The following is a 19,693-nucleotide window of genomic DNA, read 5'->3' as shown; positions in this document are numbered from 1 at the left end:
ATATATGAAAGTCATATATTTGAACTGCGGATAAAGACGTGAATGAAAGTGATCCTCGCAGTAATTTGCACTACTTAGGCAGTAGTGAAAATAAGGCCTGAAAAAAAATTCAGGCCTGTACGGGATTTGAACCCATGACCTCTGCGATATATATATATATATATATATATTCGACCAGATCGGATATAGTGCAAATAAATTCTCGAATCCTTGATTCCCGTGGTTGATCTTCAACTCTATCTGTGTCTCACGCGTAGCTGCAGAACAGTCAAAATTTGTATCTATTAGTCCTTCAGTTCCTGGCTAATTACAGTTCAAACTTCACTTCTTAAAACAATGGTAGTGCTGATCTCTCCCTCTGCTCACTAACATATTTTTTCGCGTCCTTTTATACAACGTTTACGCAATGGATGCATATATTTTCAGGAAACTATGTAAATATTCTGCGCGAAATGCCGATCGCATCCTATGGTATTCACAAATATAATTTTCCATGACAATATGACAATGTTTCTAGGAATGCAGATTAATCAATTTTAAAATTATTCCGTTAATGTATCCTCAAAGGGATAAGCCTAGTAGTCGTAACACAATTACACGAAACTACCTTGCAATTCCACATTAATATAGTGGTGGGGGAGGGGGGCAGATGAGATTTGAAAAGTGACCCGCTGAAGTCATGCCATCAAAACCAAACATCTGGAAGGAAAGGCACAGTATTATTGCAGACCAGTGATTATAACAAGAACTGTGAGATTTTGTTTTTCATCCACAAAACCCAAACACCAATTAGAAAAATCGGCTAGCTTGGCTATTTCGTTTGTTTCGGCTGTTTCGGCTGTTGCGGTTGTTTCGGTTGTTTCGTTTCGGTTGTTCCGTTAGTTTTGGTTAGTTCGTTATGTGTTTCGGGTTTTAGTACATGTGGTTATAAATAAGATTAATGGTTAAAAACTTATTGCAACGTTTGTTTGGATTTCGAAGTTTGTTTATTTTTGAAAAATACTCTCTCGAGTGAAGTTGCCTCTTTAAGAACACCTCGATATTTTGATTCGTAGGGAAATAAAACTAAATGAATATAGTATGATAGATAAAGTAAAATAGACGGTACACGATTCGTTTAATTCCCTTGAAGTCTGCATTGTTTGAAAATTTTTAAGATAACATATGAAACAGCTGACTCTAACAAACAGTTCTTTCTCAGTTTTCTAGAGGAGTAGGTTAAGGTTCGGTTTTTGCTTCAACAGATCTCTGAGACGCTGACAACCGTCATGGGTTATCCGATTCGAAGCCAGCTTTAAGTGGGTGACGTTGCATGTTCCTGACTCTAATGCTTGGCATAGACTATCAACACTTACATCAGTAATCTGATTATGACTCAGATTCAGTGTGGTGACTTTACAAGTTGGTGTCTGTAAAGCTTGACATAATTCGACAACACCGGCATCGGTAATGAGATTTTGACTCAGATCAAGTGCGTTGACTTCACATGTTGCTGTCTGCAATGCATAACATAGTCTGACAACACCAGCATCAGAGATCGTATTGTCACTCAGATTTAGTCCAGTGATTTTACACGTTGCTTTCTGCATTGCTTGAGATACACTGTTAACACCGGCATCGGTAATGAGATTTTGACTCAGATCAAGTTTAGTGACTCTACACGTTGCTGTCTGAAATGCTTGACATAGACTGGCAACACCTGCATCAGTGATCTGATTATCACGCAGAATCAACGCGGCAACTCTACATGATGCTTTCTGCAATGCTTCACATAGACTGAGAACACCGGCATCGGTGATCTGGTTAAGACTCAGATCTAATGAGGTGACTTCACATGTTTCCGTCTTTAATGCCTTACATAGTCTCAAAACACCGACATCGGTGATTTGATTCTCACGCAAGCTTAGTCCGGTGACTCTACATGTTGGTGTCCGTAATACTTTACCTAGACTGAAAACACCGGCATCCGTGACCTGATTCTTATCCAGATTTAGGGTGGTAACTTTACACGATGCTGTCTTTAATGCTTGACACAACCTGACAACGCCGGCATTGGTAATCTGATCGTCTTTCAGATTCAATGCGGTGACTTGACATGTTGGTGTCTCTAATGCTTGACATAGGCTGACAACAATGGCATCGCTGATCTGATCTCCACACAGAGCCAGGGTAGTCACCCGGGTCAGAGGCAGCAATTTCCTGATCGTATCGCCGAATCCATCACTCAGCCAACGACCCAACGTGATCTCCAGGTTTGTGATGGTGCTGTGTTCCTTCTTCAACGCTTTTAAGATTCGTCTGAATCCAGTTTCTGTAACAGAACATTTGCGAATACTTAGGCGATCTGAAAACGACATTTCACTGGTTTCCCTCACATCAAATGTACTGGTGACTTCTAAAAGAAAAGATAAAGCAATGCAGTCTACATCAGTCAAGTGTTCTAATGTAATTCCTCGATCACAATCACAGAATTGATTGTAATGTTTCTTTACGAAATGTTTTGCAAATTCTAAATCCTGGTACTCAGCAAGGCACTTTATTCGCAGCAGTTTTGTTCTGGAAAAGTGTTCCGACACCAGATTAAGTGTATCAAGTATTTTTTCCATGAAGGCTTTGTCCTTTTTCTTGGATAAAATACCGGACATAAACTGAAATACCATCTCTGAGACACCTTTACTTCCTGGGGGAATCTCTTTTATCTCCACAAACCAACTAGCTGCTAAGTACTCCTGGAGGGTTAAGTGAGTAAAGCAAAAATATTTTGTCATTTCTGAAAACGATTTTTTAAAAGGAGGACCGCAGTGAAGAAGACCGCTTGCTCTCAGATTTTCAATTTCTTTTGAAGTAAACCCTTTCAAATCTTCGATAACGAAGAGAAACTTTTTCTCTCGGAGGAACTGAGCGGCCAACTCTGATAATTTTTTCAGAGTATCTTTGGGGGGAGTTTCGGTCTTTTTGTGGTGTTTTTTTAAAAACATGTTAATCACTTCAAAATAAATGTCACTTGAGTTGACTGGGAGAGCATCAGTGTTCGTTGAATCCTCCAGTACATATTCAAAATAAGAACACATCAGAAAACAGAGAACTGGAATGTGGGCAAAGCTGACAAGACTGTCATTCTTTGTAACGTGATCCATCACAGCAGTCTTCATTTCTTCGTTTTCTTTGAAATACTTTTCAATGTATTCCTTCACTTGCTCTTCAGAAAATCCTGTAATTTCTACGAATCGATCCAAGTTTATCAGACCATCTTTCCAAATCATATCGGATTCGTCGGGCCTTGACGTTATCATGACTACGGATCCATTCAAGATTTTTCTTTTAATTAGCTTGGCACACAAGGCTGCCACTGGCATTTCCTCTTTGGCGTTATTCGGGCACATTTCGTCCAAATCAGAAGCGATGAAATCTTGTTTTAAATACTCGTCAAAACCGTCTATGACAATCAAAACGTCTTCAGGATGATCAACAAAGTAATCAAATAATCTGTCATCGATATTTGAGTGGTCCTCTAATACTGAAGATCGGTTAAGGATTTCCCTCAAAGTGACTCTGGCTTCTCCCAGTAAATTTAATTGGCGGAAAGTCAGCAGGTATGCGAACTTAAAATCAGGAATGTAGGAACGTATTCCAGATTGAAACAGTTTATCGTCGGCCCAATCCCGAATCAATTTTTGGCAAAACAGTGTTTTACCTATCCCTGCCTTCCCAGTGACGAGAATGATTTTGGGATTCGATTCCTCAGTATCATCGGTATCAGAAAAGAAAATTTCTTGATGATGTTTAACTGGTTTTCCACTCACTTTACCGTACTGTCGGAGGTGTTCCTCTCTTTCCATATCAAGATCTTTAACTGGCTTCCTTCCGTGTTGAATTAGAAGACTCGTAAAGATTTCATCTGTTTTTACTCTAGACTTGGTGTGAGTAGTTAGAGGGTGGAACTCAGTTTGACTTTTGATGGATGCTTTCAGAAGATTTGTGCATGCCTCAACAGCTAAAAAAAAATCCGCATCAATAACATTAATATACAGAAGATTTTAGTTTATTCACAAACAGACTGAGGTGTTTCTGTTCCTGTCATAATCCTGAAAATGTCCCAGGGACGGATCCAAGTCTTGATGTACGGAGGTATGAAAATAATCATTGCTTCTTCCTTTATCAAGCGAATGTTGCTTTAGATTTTAATTGTATGAAAATATCGTGATTACTGAAAGAAGGATAAACCAAATTGTTAGGAGTGGTCATCTACAACAAACTTTCACGGACAGAGCGAGCGGACAAGGTGCATAAGTCACTCTATTTGTCTATTTGTTTTATACCTTTTTAATATTTATATTTTTACCTTTTTTAATATTTATAAATTAATTTTATATCTCAGGGGAGGGCCACAAGTTTACCAGTTCTTAATTGTAATGTGTCACTCTCGGTAAATAAAGTTATTCTTTTTATTCTTCTTCTTCATATGATAAATAAACATGAGGATGTTTATGGTGTCGTAAATCTACACGTCTGCCCTCCAATAGATCATATGTATGATCCAATCAAAATGCGTTCCTGTCTCACAACGACCACACAGAGGAGGGCTAGGTGGGTGTTTCCCTTTTAAATTCATTGAATGATTTGTTAGGAGAGAAACTTTCACAAATTGGAACAGGTTTCCTCGATTTTGTGATTAGTATACTGCAAAGTAGAGGGTAGAGGTTTGTGGGGCTACAACAGTAGCAAAAAATCTAGTTACCTTCAGGTTCAATTTTCTTTTCAAGGTCAAGCACCATGGCTTCTCTCCAGTCATCCAGTTTCCTCATGACCTTTTCTTCGATTTCATCCAATCTTTCCTTGATACTGACTTCACCCATCACCCACTGTTTAAGAACCTCTCTGTGGTGTTCTTCGAAATCAGGGTCTATGCATTCGTTTTTCAGATCATCAATAGCACTCTGATAACCAGCTCCTCCCAGTCTCACCAATGCATCTTGGATGTCCTGCCAGTATTTATTGAATGTTGCGTCATCAACTGAGGCCTCGCTAGCATGACCGTAAACTGTGTTTCTGTAGCACTTGATGCGAGCGATGTCTGCTTCGAGGGTTGTGTCTGCTACAGGAGGAAGTGCATCCCAGCCGGTCGGTGGAGGAACGAGACCACATATATTTCTCAGCAGAATCGTGAGAAGTGTGATGTCGAAGTCTCTTGATGAGACGGTAGATTTCATTGTAGGATACAGTTTGCCCCATTGTGAAGGATTAATGATTTTTTTCTTTCGAAGTGACTGCAAAGCAGAATGTATCGAAGTTCTTGACAAAACCGTGTCCAGGTTTCCTGGTGGACGCTTCTTGTCAAAAGTCTCTCTAAGGACATGTGAACCGATATCCACCAGAAGCCTGCACAACCGGGCGTAATTAGTTGTCTCCTTCGTGGAATGAAACGATGGTGCTGCTGTAGAGGCCATGAAGAATCGTTCCTATAATGCTAAAAGATAAAATTCTTCACGTTTTTCAAAACTTTTACTAGTAGTTGTGGATTAGGAAAACACATTTCTATTTTGGATTAGGAATGGACTTTCTAGTACAGTCTACACATTCTAATCTTGAGTGAGATCCATCAATTGTTTTATTCATGTCAGGAATTTTTGCACTGAGCGACTAGCCTTTTGTCTGAAGTAAATTAGCATCAAGTTAAAGCGCTTCTTAAATTGCATAGCAGTCTTGATTCGTTTCCTCTCCGTTTTCGCAACGCAAGAGAAGCGTGCGCTGAGCTGGAGTAACGCCAACATAGGGGGCTAAAAAGCAGCAATTTCGATGACTCCCACTCAGCACACTCACCTGCCGTACAGGCTGAAACGAAATGGAAAACATGCTACGCAGACCATTTATCTTTCAAAGGGGAAGTACGGTCTAGAAAAAGTTTGCCTAAATCAAAAGTTCCTGACTTGCTTTGTCTAAATTGGCTATTCATTGAAGCTGAAAGTGTTTTCGTTGCCAGAAATCACGTTTTAAAAATTGACATTTTGGAATTGAAATTCGCCACCTTTGTTATGACGTAACTAACAGCCAACAGAAAGCGAGTGTATATGCTGTCAAGAAATGAATGTACTAGGTGATTGACCCGATGTGGAAGGTAATTAATTCTTTTCAAATGAATTCTTTGCTTCTAAAGTGATAATTCTTTGATTTTTAAAAAAAGAACAGCGCAGTGCCCGCAACGAATTTATTTCATACTGCTAACTGAGTGATATGAACTATCATTGAAATTTCAGGGGACAAGCTTCAGTGTATTACTAAGCACGGATCGCTTGGACCCGTGTGTCTACTAGCCGACGTCTTAAGAACAGCCCTTGTTGGCATACACCAAGTGAGAAATGATAGACTTGAAGATTATCCGTCAAATGAGTAAACACCGACACAATAAACATTTTTCACAAAATTAATGCAAACAAAACGCTTAAGTTGTTTGCAAGTTAGTCTGATGCGAACCGTAAGAAACAAATGCAGTTTGTTGTCAGCCTCTTTATTACAAGTGGTGTGGTCACATTTTGTCCTAAGGGTGAGTGAACTTCACCGAAATATTTAATTGTAAATAGACCTCTTTAGTTTGTATGCCTTGTTTCCCTAGTGGAGGTAAGTTATGAGTAAATGTGAACGTGAACGAGACAAATTGAAAGAAAGAGTACTTAAGAGAATTATCACATTACCCACTTTGGGAAAATTGTTACATGGAAACAGAGCCTCACGTTATACGACGAGCGTCAGGAAGTCTCCCGTTGTCGAATAGTGTTAGCTTGGGATACTGATCTCATTACAAATGTGCGCCTGCTTGGCGAAGTAGAATCTGTTTGTTTCCTTGTCTGGGTTCTGTTCTTACCATGTATCAATGTATTTTGTTTTTTCTTGGGAGTATGCAATTGGCAGGTTATAGACAGTTTACTTGGTGGACTCATAACAGACTTGGTAAAGGGAACGGACGCGTGATTCCTTCTTGTATTGTGGCATCAATAAGAATAACTCAGATGCAGCCGGAAAATATACAGGTTTTTAAGATGCCGAGGAGAATGACTCGTGGCCGGGATAGTCACGTTTAATCAACAAAACTGTCTTTGTATTTATTAAACATTCAAGGAAGGTCATAGTCTTTCTACGGCGCTATCGGCTCCAGTTCCAATCATTAAAAGACCTTTAACAGTCTGTTCCAAAAACATAAAACTAACAATATAAATGCTAGTGGCATCTTAGGCGGATTACTCAATTTTTTTATTTCTATTTAATTTACTCACTTAATTTTTTTTTTCAAATTTGGATACATGCCCTGCGAGAAGGCCCTCCTTAGGTGGGCGTGGAATGGGTGCGATGTTTTTTTGGCAGATCAGGAACTGAATTTTTGACGAGAAGAAAAAAAAAAGGAAACATTAAACACACTAATGATTTTCCTCATTGTCTTCTTATTTACACAGCGTGACGAGAAGAATTTTTTTACAGAGACTCAAAAATTAGCAAATATTCGTGTGCCTTTTAGATAATTATAAACACTGCTTTGGAAAAATGTTTGGGAAAAACGCTTGGGAAAAAACGGAGAAAGTCGCTTTTGGTCGCGACTGAATTACCGCTCGTGGTCAATCACCAATGCGAGCTTCAATTTGTTTCGCTCCCATTAGAGTGGTTCTTTTGAAAATTAAAGAAAGAATACATTTTGAATATGTGAACGTTAAACATAGCTATCAGTTTGAAGCAAAGGTCAAAAAGCACAACTTTCATATCTGAATATTCCGCTAGAAGTCTTCCTCGATAAAGTTATCCGAGCAGACATAGCAGTCTTCGAGTTTCGGCAGACCTTCCTCGCGTTCTATTTTTGCCGGCTAAATTTTCTTTAAATTTTCATTTTCGGGTAGCTTGAGGAAGCTTACTCCTTTCCCGTTTGTATTTTTGTAAGTATTACGACAGCTGACCGCAAGACAGTTGACCATAGTTTAACTTTCATAAGAGATACTCATCGGAAAGGTCAATCTGATCAAAGCGTTAAACAAGGTTTGACTATTGCTACGTCATAGCTGACTTCATATCCAACTTCAAAGCGCTACTGTCACAATTGCAAAGTAAACTGGACAAAATGGCTATTATTTTCCAATTCCTGTAAAAGAGGTAAAATTTTTCTAGACCATACTTCACCTTTAAACTGTAAATAGCTAAGTCGCTCGACTCTTTGAGCGACTGCCTTGACTTTTATAGCGTTGCATTTTCAGCTACAAGGTAAAGCACAAGGAAATCGCGGGCTAGACATGCGCGAGGGCAACCTACGTGTAGCCGTACCCTCCCCACCCCCCCCCCCCAGGTGAAACGGAAGGGAGGGAACATCTACGCAAACCTGACACTAAATGGTGTTCCGTGACGTCATTTTAATTTATGCAAAATAACGTCACTCGATAATATTTTTTTACGAAGTGGCACGTGTTAGCGTGAAGGTTATTAAGATGAACAACAACGTTGAAGTGAATTCATTTTCCATTTTTCGGGTTAATTTGCAATTCAGCGCCCGAGTTCAAATGTATACTTTGCTTTAAGGATATAGGAAAGATAATGAGTGATTTTTGGTATAGAGTAAGAAGAGGACGATGTTTGACTTGCATTGCGCTTACAAAACTAGATTTCAACGTCCACGCGGTTTCTGCTTGCATTTTTAAAGAGTGTCACGGTCGTCGATGAATGTTGGATCATTTACCTCTAAATCTCAAGGTTTCAAGAGATTTTTAAAGAGATAGTTACGCTGCAAGCTTTCTTTCAGTTGAAAGAATCGCTGCAAGAAACAACTAACTTTTTAATAGCTTCGCAGCACCGTTCGCAAAGAGACGGAAAGTAAAAGGCGGACAATCCTCTTTGCCGAAGTACGTTGAGATAGTGCACCTGGTCTTCAATGAGAGCTTTAGCGGGCGGCACCGGTTTCATCTAGAGAGAAAGGCGATGGATTACTTGCGCTGCTTGATATATTAAAAAATTTCCATAGCCAGTTGGTAACGAAGCAGACACATCGTTACCTTCGAAAAACATATCTATGGCTTTCTGCAGTTCTTCTTGAAATGTCTTTAACCCAAAGGTCGCGCAAACTTGCCTTAATGCACGTGGGAATGCTGCAATCACGGTAAAAACGGTGCAAGGTAGAATGTTATCGTCAACCTGGCGTGATTATGTGCGATATTTTGCTTCATGACTCTTTGCCATTTCTACCACTCAATTATTAATTCAGAGAAGGGGGAGGAGTGAGTGTTAAAATTCCCAGAGATAGGCTAACAATGAGCCGCTGGATAGGGTGGCATTTTCACGACTGCCTTGACTTTTATAGCGTTGCATTTTCAGCTATTTTCAATAGAATTACTAGAATGGGATTACACATTTTTGAGATTTTAGGCGTAAGAAAATTATGGCAAGTAAGGATTCATAAACAGGAAGATTCATGGTAAAAAAGTTGTTACCATATTTTAATATTTAATAAATTGCTCCCATTCCATTCCGGTTTTGCCAAAAAGCGGACAAAGATAGGGTCTATAATTGGCAACAATATAGGCTAAAATACGGCAGAGGTTCTGAGAAGCCAGCTGCACATACCCAGCAAAAAAATGACCCACGGGCCCCCCCCCCCCCCCCCCGTGGGGTTTCCATCACATACTCAAGTCTCAAGTACTTTAGCTTCTATGCTTGCACTAGTTCTACTTTCTATCTCTTTTTAACACCTTGGTTTACTGATTGCAATTTTACAAGTAAATATCTCTTTCATACTTTATCCACGAGTTGGCCACGGGCGCCCTTTGATTAAGAAATCAGACCTGCCTATGAAGACTGGGGAACAGCTTCTCACTGCATGCCGGGAAAACTGTATTAAATTCCCCGCGTTTTGGTGTGCGATTCATACATATGAAGATGAAAATTTTCTCACGGACCGATGGCCTTCAAATGTTACCAATACCAGTTTTTCACTGCTGCTCATTTCCATTGAAAGAAGTTAATCGGCTAGGAAGGATTCAGAAGAGCAGGGGAGCAGTTCATCGGGTGATTCTGTTCGTTCTCGTACGTAATAAATAAGTAAGTGTATAAAATAATATTTTTATTAAAATTTTAACACTGTAAAGGGTACCGTCGGAAAAGGTAGTTGAGCGCGGAGGAGGAGTAAATGACATCGAATACAAGTGCCGTAGCCGGCTCTAGTAGTACGAAATACACTTTACATAATGCCAACAATTGTAAAGTAAGATTGTAAAAAAGCGGGTAAGCCAATCAGGAGGAAAAGCCTTTACGAAATTAGTTGACGGGTGGAAATTTGGACCAAATTATAAATTGAAAGTGTTCTACAACGAAGTTGACGTTTTGAAATTAAAGGGCGATTGCGATCGGCCGAAAGGTAAGAAAAGAGCACTCGAGGAGTGCGTGACTTAGCAAGGAGCTAAACGGATTGGCCTTGAAGAGAAATTGAAAACTGTCTTGGAAAGTCACAGAGAAAGATGAAGAGAGCAAGAGATGATTTAAACGTTTGGCAAAAAAGGTTGCAGACATGTGCTAGGAGAAAAGGTCAAGAGGCCCAGAAAGGAAAAAATCTTTTCAGCAGCACACGCGACAGCATTAGGCACGTGTCATAAGACAGGTGAAGGAACAATGTCACACAACCCTTTCATTCCTTGGTTTATATAATTATGTTGCCACCGCCCAAGGTAGAAGTCTTCAATGAGTACACTGATCAGCTAAAGACTTAGTCTTCTTGAAGAAGGGGAACTTTCTTTTATTAATGACACGGAAGAAAGATCCAAAGACCATTTTACTGTGGTTATCTTGTCGCTCGTCGTATTTAGGAAAGAGGTTGAAAATAGTGAACTTCACTTGCACTATATTAAATAAGAAAGATGTAGCCATGGGTGAAAGAGGGAATTACATTTTGGCAATAGTTGAAACAACCAAAAAAAGCTATGAAAATTTATAAGAGAGTCTCTGCGATCACAGCAATGAGATGGAATTACTTAAAACAATTACTGTAAATGATTGTACATATAATATTGAGTATTTCCTTGAGGGAGACTGGAAGTTTCTAGCTTGTGTTTGTGGCTTGGGGGCTACAAACCAAGACTGTGCTTGCATATGGTGGAAGTGCCCCAGACTACAGAGGTGGGATACAATTAAGCAATTTAGTCTATAACTGATCTTAGCCAAGGGGCACAAAACCTGGCACAAGTAAGTCAGTGTGCAAAATCAAATAGTTTATTTGTAAAAAGAATCCTTTGTTCCCATTTATTCCTCTTGATCATGTCATCATTGATACTTACAGATGGATTTCCAAGAGATAAATTTAAATATATGGTGGGTTATGAAGTGCTCCTTAACAACCTGGGAGTTTCATTTCAGTGGCACATTGGGAAAGAAAGAAAGAAATTAGAGCACAGAGACCTGGCTGGTCCTGAGAAGCTGAAATTGTTTCAACATATACAAATGCCAATAATTCTTCCTACTTGTGAAAGCAGTGCCTAAATTCAAAAGCTATGGGCTGATTTCATAGACATTCTTGCTGATTTAAAGCTTGATTTTCATTCTAATGATTAAGTTATGCATTTAAAAGGCAAGATTGGGGATTGGTTAGGTAACTTTCTTGCGTTATACCAAACTAAGGATGTCACCCTTACATGCATGTCCAAACACAAACATTGCCCACAACACTCAGAAAGGTATGGAAAAATACAATGATAGGGCATCAAAGGATTACTTTCAATCTACCAACCACAGGGGAATTGCTGCACTCAAAAAATTATTTGTGAAGATAAATAGAATACAGTTCTGCCAAGGACCATAGCCTGGTACTTTTCCAGGTTTGGTTTCATGCCACATTGCTCACATCTTGTTGAAATGAATGGGAAATGGACCCCAAAATGTATGTAGCATTCAAGTGACTGGCAAAGCCTTTGTAGCAGTCCTAACAACATAATTTGAACTTATATCCCATTTGTTTTATGTTCATTTCAGGATATATGACAGTGGAACTATCCTTTTTTCCTCATTAAGTAATTTAAGCCTTTGACAGATTATGTCCTTTGAAGTTCACAGTGTCGACTATGCAAACATACACAATGCAAAATATATTTTGTACTTGACCTATTGAAATAAAACTAAAAAGTTCTGCTGATGTACCGTCTCTTGTTGCTGTCTCCCCTAACAAAGGTTAAAACTAAAGCATACAAGCCTTCTATTTCTGACTGTACAAATTTTCCTCTGATGTATTTAAACTCTATAATTGAATTTCTCTTGGTCAACCAGTATTTTACTGTTCCATTGACAACATAAGTCGCCATTTTCATTGAAAATCCTCTCATTCCACTTTAAACCTAGTGTATGATCAAAGTCAGCATTATCCTTGATTGTATACACCTTCTTCCTTCTGATCTGATTTCCTTTTACAACCTCACCAAGTCCTCTATCGAAAACATCAGGGTCAACCACAGGCAGCCTAAGCTCCGGCTATGAGATGATCATCTTACGAAATAACCGTCATGGCGAAATTATAAGAGTTCGTATGGGAATATTTACGACCGCTCTAAGGAAGAAAAAAAATGGGTAAAATTCTCACAAAAAAATACCTCACCCTACTTCCACAGTGCATTGCCTACTTACTACATTGAAGAGAACCCATTTAGCTAGTTATCTATTTCGAGGTTTTCTACGTACATAAGAAAAGCCCTTTTGTACTCTTCTAATTTCGCCATGAAGGTTATTTCGTAAGGGTAAGTACTGAAACATGGAACGACCTAAAACCACCTACAACCACCTACAACCGTACGCACAGTTCGCTTAAAATATTTCCAATGATCATTCTTACTCATACTTTTTCTAGGCGTGAGCTAAAACGTCTGCTGGTACCGAGAGTAGAAAAAGCTAAGTCAAGTCAGTCTTGACTACGAGTTTGTTATTTTACTTTATTATTTTTTGTGGCTTTATAGTTCATTTTGCTACTAAGGGAATAAAAAATAATTAGCATGCTATCGCATTTCATTTCGTGAGATGGTTGATTATACATTGGACCAGGGAGAGTAAGATTTCAGGGGGAGGTGGAGGTTTCGTTCGATTCTCGTATTTCATATACATGACATGTCGTTTCGCCTTATTTTAGACATTTATGCCTTGTTTTAGATGGTTTTAGATAGTTTGCGAGTGACTGGAGATGTTTTTGAGGTGGTTGTAGGTGGTTGTTGAAATTTTTGAGGAGGTTGTAGATGGTTGTAGGTGGTTGTAGGTGGTTTTAGGTCGTTCCATGTTTTAGTACTTACAATTTCGTAAGATGATCATCTCACAGCAGGAGCCTGGGCAACCTTTAGGTCAACATTAACTTCGATCCCGATGTCAGGATCATCACGCCGCCCTGACCACAGCTTGCGCTTTATTTCTTGATAGACGTGTCCATAGAAGACGTTCGTCCTGTCCTCGAGAGATATTTCTCCAGGAATATACGTTTTCTTCAGCCGTTCGAATGGAAACATGTTCTCGTCTTGATAGTCACGCCATTCATCAGCTTCTTCACTGTAACCTTTATAGTGAATTTTAACTCTTTTCTTCTGTTTATCGATCGCGACTATTTCGATTTCATAAAGTTTATTATCCCTAGCTGATTTATTCCTCTTCTTTTTCTTGTATTCAACCGCTAAATATTCGTTTAAAGGCCGTTTTGGAGTTTGCGACGTGCGTTTCCTTTTTTCCGCCATTTTGAATCATACGAAAGAGTTTGACATGTCGCCACTATTTGTCACTACTCGCGACTAATTCCGGCAGTATTCGGTCGTTATTCGGGTTCTATCTTCTTGTGTACGCGTTTTTTTTTCTAGTATACTGTCTCTCTCGCGGAGAAACGAAACCAAAACAAAATTGTAACGTATAAATAATTAACCATAACCACAGTAGCTCACCGTTCCAAAAATTGACTTGACTACGCGATTAAACCCCGAAAGTTCTCCGTTTGACTAAAACAAAAAATTGTTTCTACTCTACAAAATTATGCGATTTCCTTCGTACTTCGACAAAGTAGTTCAATCGATTTCTCGACAGTAAGGGTGTACTAATCACTCAATACAGGTCAGTGTTGCGCACCGTTTCGATATGCCACAATGATCATTGCGTTGCTGATAATTGCAAGAGTTTTCCTACTTTACAAACAGGATTCGAATTCTTGAAAAGTTCCTTCAGTCTATACGAATAAGAAGGGACTTAAAATGAGGGATAGTGATTATAGCGATCAAACTCCCTTCCGAAATGATGTGTTACTTGAGTAATAATTAAGACGTACCTCAAAATGGCGGACAATTGGATTACTGACTCATTGGTCGTTCGCTAAGCTGTTTTCTCAGAAACATTTTGTTCTTGAAAAGTTGAATTCTTGAAAAGTTCCTTCAGTCTATACGAATAAGAAGGGACTTAAATGAGGGATAGTGATTATAGCGATCAAACTCCCTTCCGAAATGATGTGTTACTTGAGTAATAATTAAGACGTACCTCAAAACGGCGGAAAGTTGGATTACTGACTCATTGGTCGTTCGCTAAGCTGTTTTCTCAGAAACATTTTGTTCTTGAAAAGTTGAATTCTTGAAAAGTTCCTTCAGTCTATACGAATAAGAAGGGACTTAAATGAGGGATAGTGATTATAGCGATCAAACTCCCTTCCGAAATGATGTGTTACTTGAGTAATAATTAAGACGTACCTCAAAACGGCGGAAAGTTGGATTACTGACTCATTGGTCGTTCGCTAAGCTGTTTTCTCAGAAACAATTTGTTCCGCAGCAAGATGACATTCCCTTTCCGTCATTCTCAAGGATTGATGGCAGGAATACATTAACCATCGAGTAAGATACATGTAAGGTTTTTAAAGTGCCTTCCTTCATGCGACAAACGGTCAATAGTCGCTAACCGATATGCTAAACAAAATCTTTCAGGCCAGGTTCAGTGACTTTCGCTTTCGAAATCCTCACCTTTTCGGTCACCACTCACAAATCCTGTCATTCATGCAGATTATTAAACGAATCGACAATAATTAGCTAAAAACAATGCACATTCTTTTTTCTGAATAAACAATACGCTCCAAAAAAATGCACTGCTTCCAAATTTCCTTTTACGCTGACTTCTGGCATCGATCATAAGAACTTGCCAAGAAATCGTTTGTAGAAGCAGAGCGTGACTTTAGTCAACCCATTACCGAGGGAGCATCCAATCGATGTTCAGCGATGTCGACACGCTATCTCAGCACGCGAGATTGTCACGCAAGATCGTGCCAGTACACAATTTATGGCGAACTGAAAGAACCATATGGAAAAAATTATTTCTTTCAAACCTTATTCAGCTGAACGAATAATTTTAATGCAAACATTAAGTCCACTTGCACATTCAGATGTAAAAATGATAGGGATGCGGGGCGGAAATTATCTTCATAGCGGTCACTCGCTTGCTAAGTCGAATTGATTGGCATATAAAAGAACGCCATGATTACTATGGGCGGCCGTCACCACCAAAAATACAAGGATGTCAAATAGATCAGCAAATACATAGATGGTGTAAGGATCAGCTGCAGGATAGCATAGCTAATAAAGGAATGGCATGGCCAAATTATAGACAGTCTAGTTTTCCTTCGTGAAACAGAACACCCTAAACATGAATAGTTTAGCCAAATGAGAAACGGTTTAGTAGCCCATGTTGAGTTGGAACATGGGATTGTGAAATGGACTAGCTCAATTACGAATAGCTTAGCACTCATTTGCAATACAGTACTCAAACGGTGTAGCGTTGCGTTAAACGGCTCAGGGTAACGTCGAGTAGCACAGCGTACGCACAAACGGTGTAGCGTTGCGTTAAATGGCTCAGCGTAATTTAGAATGGTACAGCGTACACACATATGGTGCACAGGCGGCCCAAGCTCCAGCTGTGAGATGATCATCTTGCGCAATAACAGTCATGGCGGAATTATAAGAGTTTGTATGGGCATATTTACGACCGCCCTCAGGAATTAAAAAAAAACGTCAAATTCTCAAAAAAATACCTCACCTTACTTCCACAGTGTATCATTTGTTATCTGACCGCTTACTTTGATGAAAAGAGCCCATTTTAGCGAGTTGTTTATTTCGAGGTTTTCAACGTACATAAGAAAAGCCCAAGGCTGAACACTCCATTTCCGAACGCCTGAGCCGAGAAGCGAAAAATCCAAGCGAAAAATGACCGGGCGACCACAAATTCAGCGCAGAATCCAAGCACATATACTGTAGTTTCATTTCAATTCACTAAAAACTCAATCTTCCCCGCGCAACCGACACTAAGCCGCAGTTTGCTTAAAAAATTTCCAGTTTAGAGGTTTCTAACAGCCCGCGGCCACATCAACCTTGACACACGACCGTTAAAGACCAGCTCGGTAACCCTACCTCCTTTTCAAACTGAGCCTCGCCGGTGACCATACCGTCAGTTACTGTCAATAAATTGTTTTAGAACCACGGGCCCACCAACGCGTGCAAACTGTGGTAAACCATGAGGCCAACAAACCGAGGTAGAATTCAGTCTCGTTGCTATTTTAATTGACGCTTTCATGAACGCCAACGAATAAGTGCAATATCAGCAGTGAAAAAAAAGGAGAAACTTACCGAATTGGCTCTGTTTTACGGCAAAGCGAAGAGAAGACTATTCCATACGGCGACTACGCCATGTAATGGTTTCGTGTCAGTCTTCACATTCGATGACGTCATGCCCCCAGCAGATCGCTGTTCCATTTGCGGTTTGTATTTTTGGTGGTTTCGGCGAGATGCCTTGGCGGCCGTCACCACCAAAAATACAAGGATGTCGTATAGATCAGCAAATACAAAGATGGCTTAAGGATCAGCTGCAGGATAGCATAGCTAATAAAGGAATGGCATGGCCTTCACGTCACGCCACGACGATTCGCCACAACATCGAAATATTTCAAGTAATACTAAGCAATTTAATGTTCAGATAGAGCGTCTGATGTTTTGCAAAGCTATTCGACCTAACGCTACACTATTTGTGTCTACGCTGTACCATTCTACATTACGCTGAGCCATTTCACGCAACGCTACACCATTTGTGTATACGCTGTACCATTCGACATTATGCTAAGCCACTTCACGCAACGCTACACCATTTGTGTATACGCTGTACCATTCGACATTATGCTAAGCCACTTCACGCAACGCTACACTGTTAGTATGTGCGCTGTACCATTCGACATTACGCTAAGCCGTTTCACGCAACGCTACACAGTTTGTATGTACGCTGTACCATTCGACATTACGCTGAGCCATTTCACACAACGCTACACTGTTTTTATGTACGCTGTACCGTTCGACATTACGCTGAGCCATTTCCCGCAGCGCTGCACCATATGTGTGTACGCTGTACCATTCTAAATTACGCTGAGCCATTTGACGCAACGCTACACCGTTTGTGCGTACGCTGTGCTACTCGACGTTACCCTGAGCCGTTTAACGCAACGCTACACCGTTTGAGTACTGTATTGCAAATGAGTGCTAAGCTATTTGTAATTGAGCTAGTCCATTTCACAATCTCATGTTCCAACTCAACATGGGCTACTAGACCGTTTCTCATTTGGCTAAACTGTTCATATTTAGGGTGTTCTGTTTCACGAAGGAAAACTAGACTGTCTATAATTTGGCCATGCCATCCCTTTATTAGCTATGCTATCCTGCAGCTGATCCTTACACCATCTTTGTATTTGCTGATCTATTTGACATCCTTTTTTTTGGTGGTGACGGCCGCCCGCCCATAAGCCTTGGCGGCCGTCACCACCAAAAATACAAGGATGTCAAAAAGATCAGCAAATACAAAGATAGCTTAAGGATCAGCTGCAGGATAGCATAGCTAATAAAGGAATGGCATGGCCTTCACGTCACACAACAAGCAAGCTCGACGATTCGCTACAACATCGAAATATTTCAAGTAATACTGAGCAATTTAATGTTCAGCTAGAGCATCTGATGTTCTGCAAAGCTATTCGACCTAACACCACACTATTTGTGTCTACGCTGTACTATTCGACATTACGCTGAGCCATTTCACGCAACGCTACACTGTTTGTATGTACGCTGTAGCATTCGATATTACGCTGGGCCATTTCACGCAATGCTACACCATATGTATGTACGCTGTACCATTCTACATTATGCTGAGCCATTTGACGCATTTGTATACTGTATTGCAAATGAGTGCTAAGCTATTCGCAATTGAGCCAGTCCATTTCACAATTTCATGTTCCAACTCGACATGGGCAACTAGACCGTTTATCATTTGGCTAAACTATCCATGTTGAGGGTGCTCTGTTTCACGAAGGCAGACTAAACCATCTATAATTTGGCCAAGCCATTCCTTTATTAGCTATTCTATCCTGCCGCTGATCTTTAGACCAGCTTTGTATTTGCTGATCTATTTGACATCCTTGTATTTTTGGTGGTGACGGAAAACCAAAGAAAAGAAATACACGTATTTTGAAGAAATTCAGGAAAATAAGACGTTTACTTCGAACCTACATCAGAAAAAGCATATCGAAGTCTTCCCGAATGCATCTTTTTACAAATAAAGCTCGTGAAAAAACATATGCTCATGGAGTCAGCTGTGAGAATAAAGGAACAACGAAATATCCCTCTTATGCAGTCAGGAGAAAATATCGAAAGTCTAACAAATACAGGATACTGAAAATGCAAAACTAATATCCACATGTAATAAAAAGTCCAAAGCCAAAGTAGTCGAATGATGTCACTTGCTTCCCTCGTATGTAAAAAGAGGAATGGTATTGTATCCTCAATGGACTTGGTTAATATCATGAACATTGGTAATGAATTGTATTATGGTCTATCTAGTCTATGAACGAATTTTATCATATTCCACCTTAGGCACTCTTCACCGCCGCCGTTTTCATCTGTCGCTTGCTCGTGAACTTACGTCCAGCTTCACAAGAAGCTGTTACTGGGAAGAATTTGACGTACTTTGACTTACTTGGCTGTTTTTTTGTATTTTTTTCTCGGTTAAACTTCAATTTAATCGAACCTGTCGAAAATTAACGTATTTGTGTACATTATCATTGAGAAGAAATGCTAATTGCGTTTCTTAAAACACCGTAAGCCCGCGCTGTACTTCGTGGAAGAGTGAAAAACAAAGAAAACTTAGTTGGTAAACACACTTTTTGAACAGAAATGAAGTTCACTGAGAACTTGAACCCGAGAAAACTTCAAATATGTGACATTTATTGCCTAAAAAGTCATGTGCGAAGAAATACTGAATTCTGAATTTTTGGTCGTAATGGCGGCCGTTCAGAAAAAAGTTGAGCTTGAACTTTCTTTGGAGAAGAGTACGTTTCCTCGCGATAAATAAGGACATTTGCTGTCAGATGCGATTATTAACCGTGCGACGTACGACTATTAAGTTTACAAGCCAGTCAAACAGGGTCTGCCTAATGTGCGAGCCAGCGAGTCATGCGAGTCACTGTGCGAGCCATGCGAGTCATGCGAGCCAGGTTGCGAGCCATGCGAGTCATGCGAGCCAGGGTGCGAGCCATGAAAAATGAAAAATAAAAATATATCAAATAAAAAATTAACATGTATGTAAAATATATCGTACAATACTACTTACTCATGAGTCCATGCGCCATTTTTGATTGTTTTCAAACCCAGTTTCTCTCGGACAG

At 39.8% G+C, this 19,693-nt stretch overlaps 1 protein-coding gene across 4 annotated transcripts; it reads right to left on the bottom strand.

Annotated features, from left to right (window-relative positions):
* Positions 1-1,029: 1,029 nt before the first annotated feature.
* LOC136282777 (NACHT, LRR and PYD domains-containing protein 12-like) lies at positions 1,030-15,107 on the bottom strand. 4 transcript variants are annotated; one of them, XM_066170666.1, is made up of 4 exons: positions 14,703-15,107; positions 14,291-14,623; positions 4,739-5,467; positions 1,030-3,994 (listed from the first exon to the last, which is right to left on the bottom strand). In XM_066170666.1, exons 3-4 carry the CDS (start codon positions 5,445-5,447, stop codon positions 1,206-1,208), a joined length of 3,498 nt encoding a protein of 1,165 aa, XP_066026763.1. In that variant the 5' UTR covers positions 5,448-5,467; positions 14,291-14,623; positions 14,703-15,107; the 3' UTR covers positions 1,030-1,205. The 4 variants fall into 4 exon arrangements, with proteins under 4 accessions (XP_066026763.1, XP_066026761.1, XP_066026760.1 ...); XM_066170664.1 differs by having other exon boundaries at positions 14,291-14,604; XM_066170663.1 differs by having other exon boundaries at positions 14,291-15,107.
* Between the last annotated feature and the right edge of the window lie 4,586 nt (positions 15,108-19,693).

Source organism: Pocillopora verrucosa, chromosome 8, assembly GCF_036669915.1.
Source record: "Pocillopora verrucosa isolate sample1 chromosome 8, ASM3666991v2, whole genome shotgun sequence".
NCBI classification, from domain to species: Eukaryota; Metazoa; Cnidaria; class Anthozoa; order Scleractinia; family Pocilloporidae; genus Pocillopora; species Pocillopora verrucosa.
This window is presented reverse-complemented; position numbering and strand designations above follow the sequence as displayed.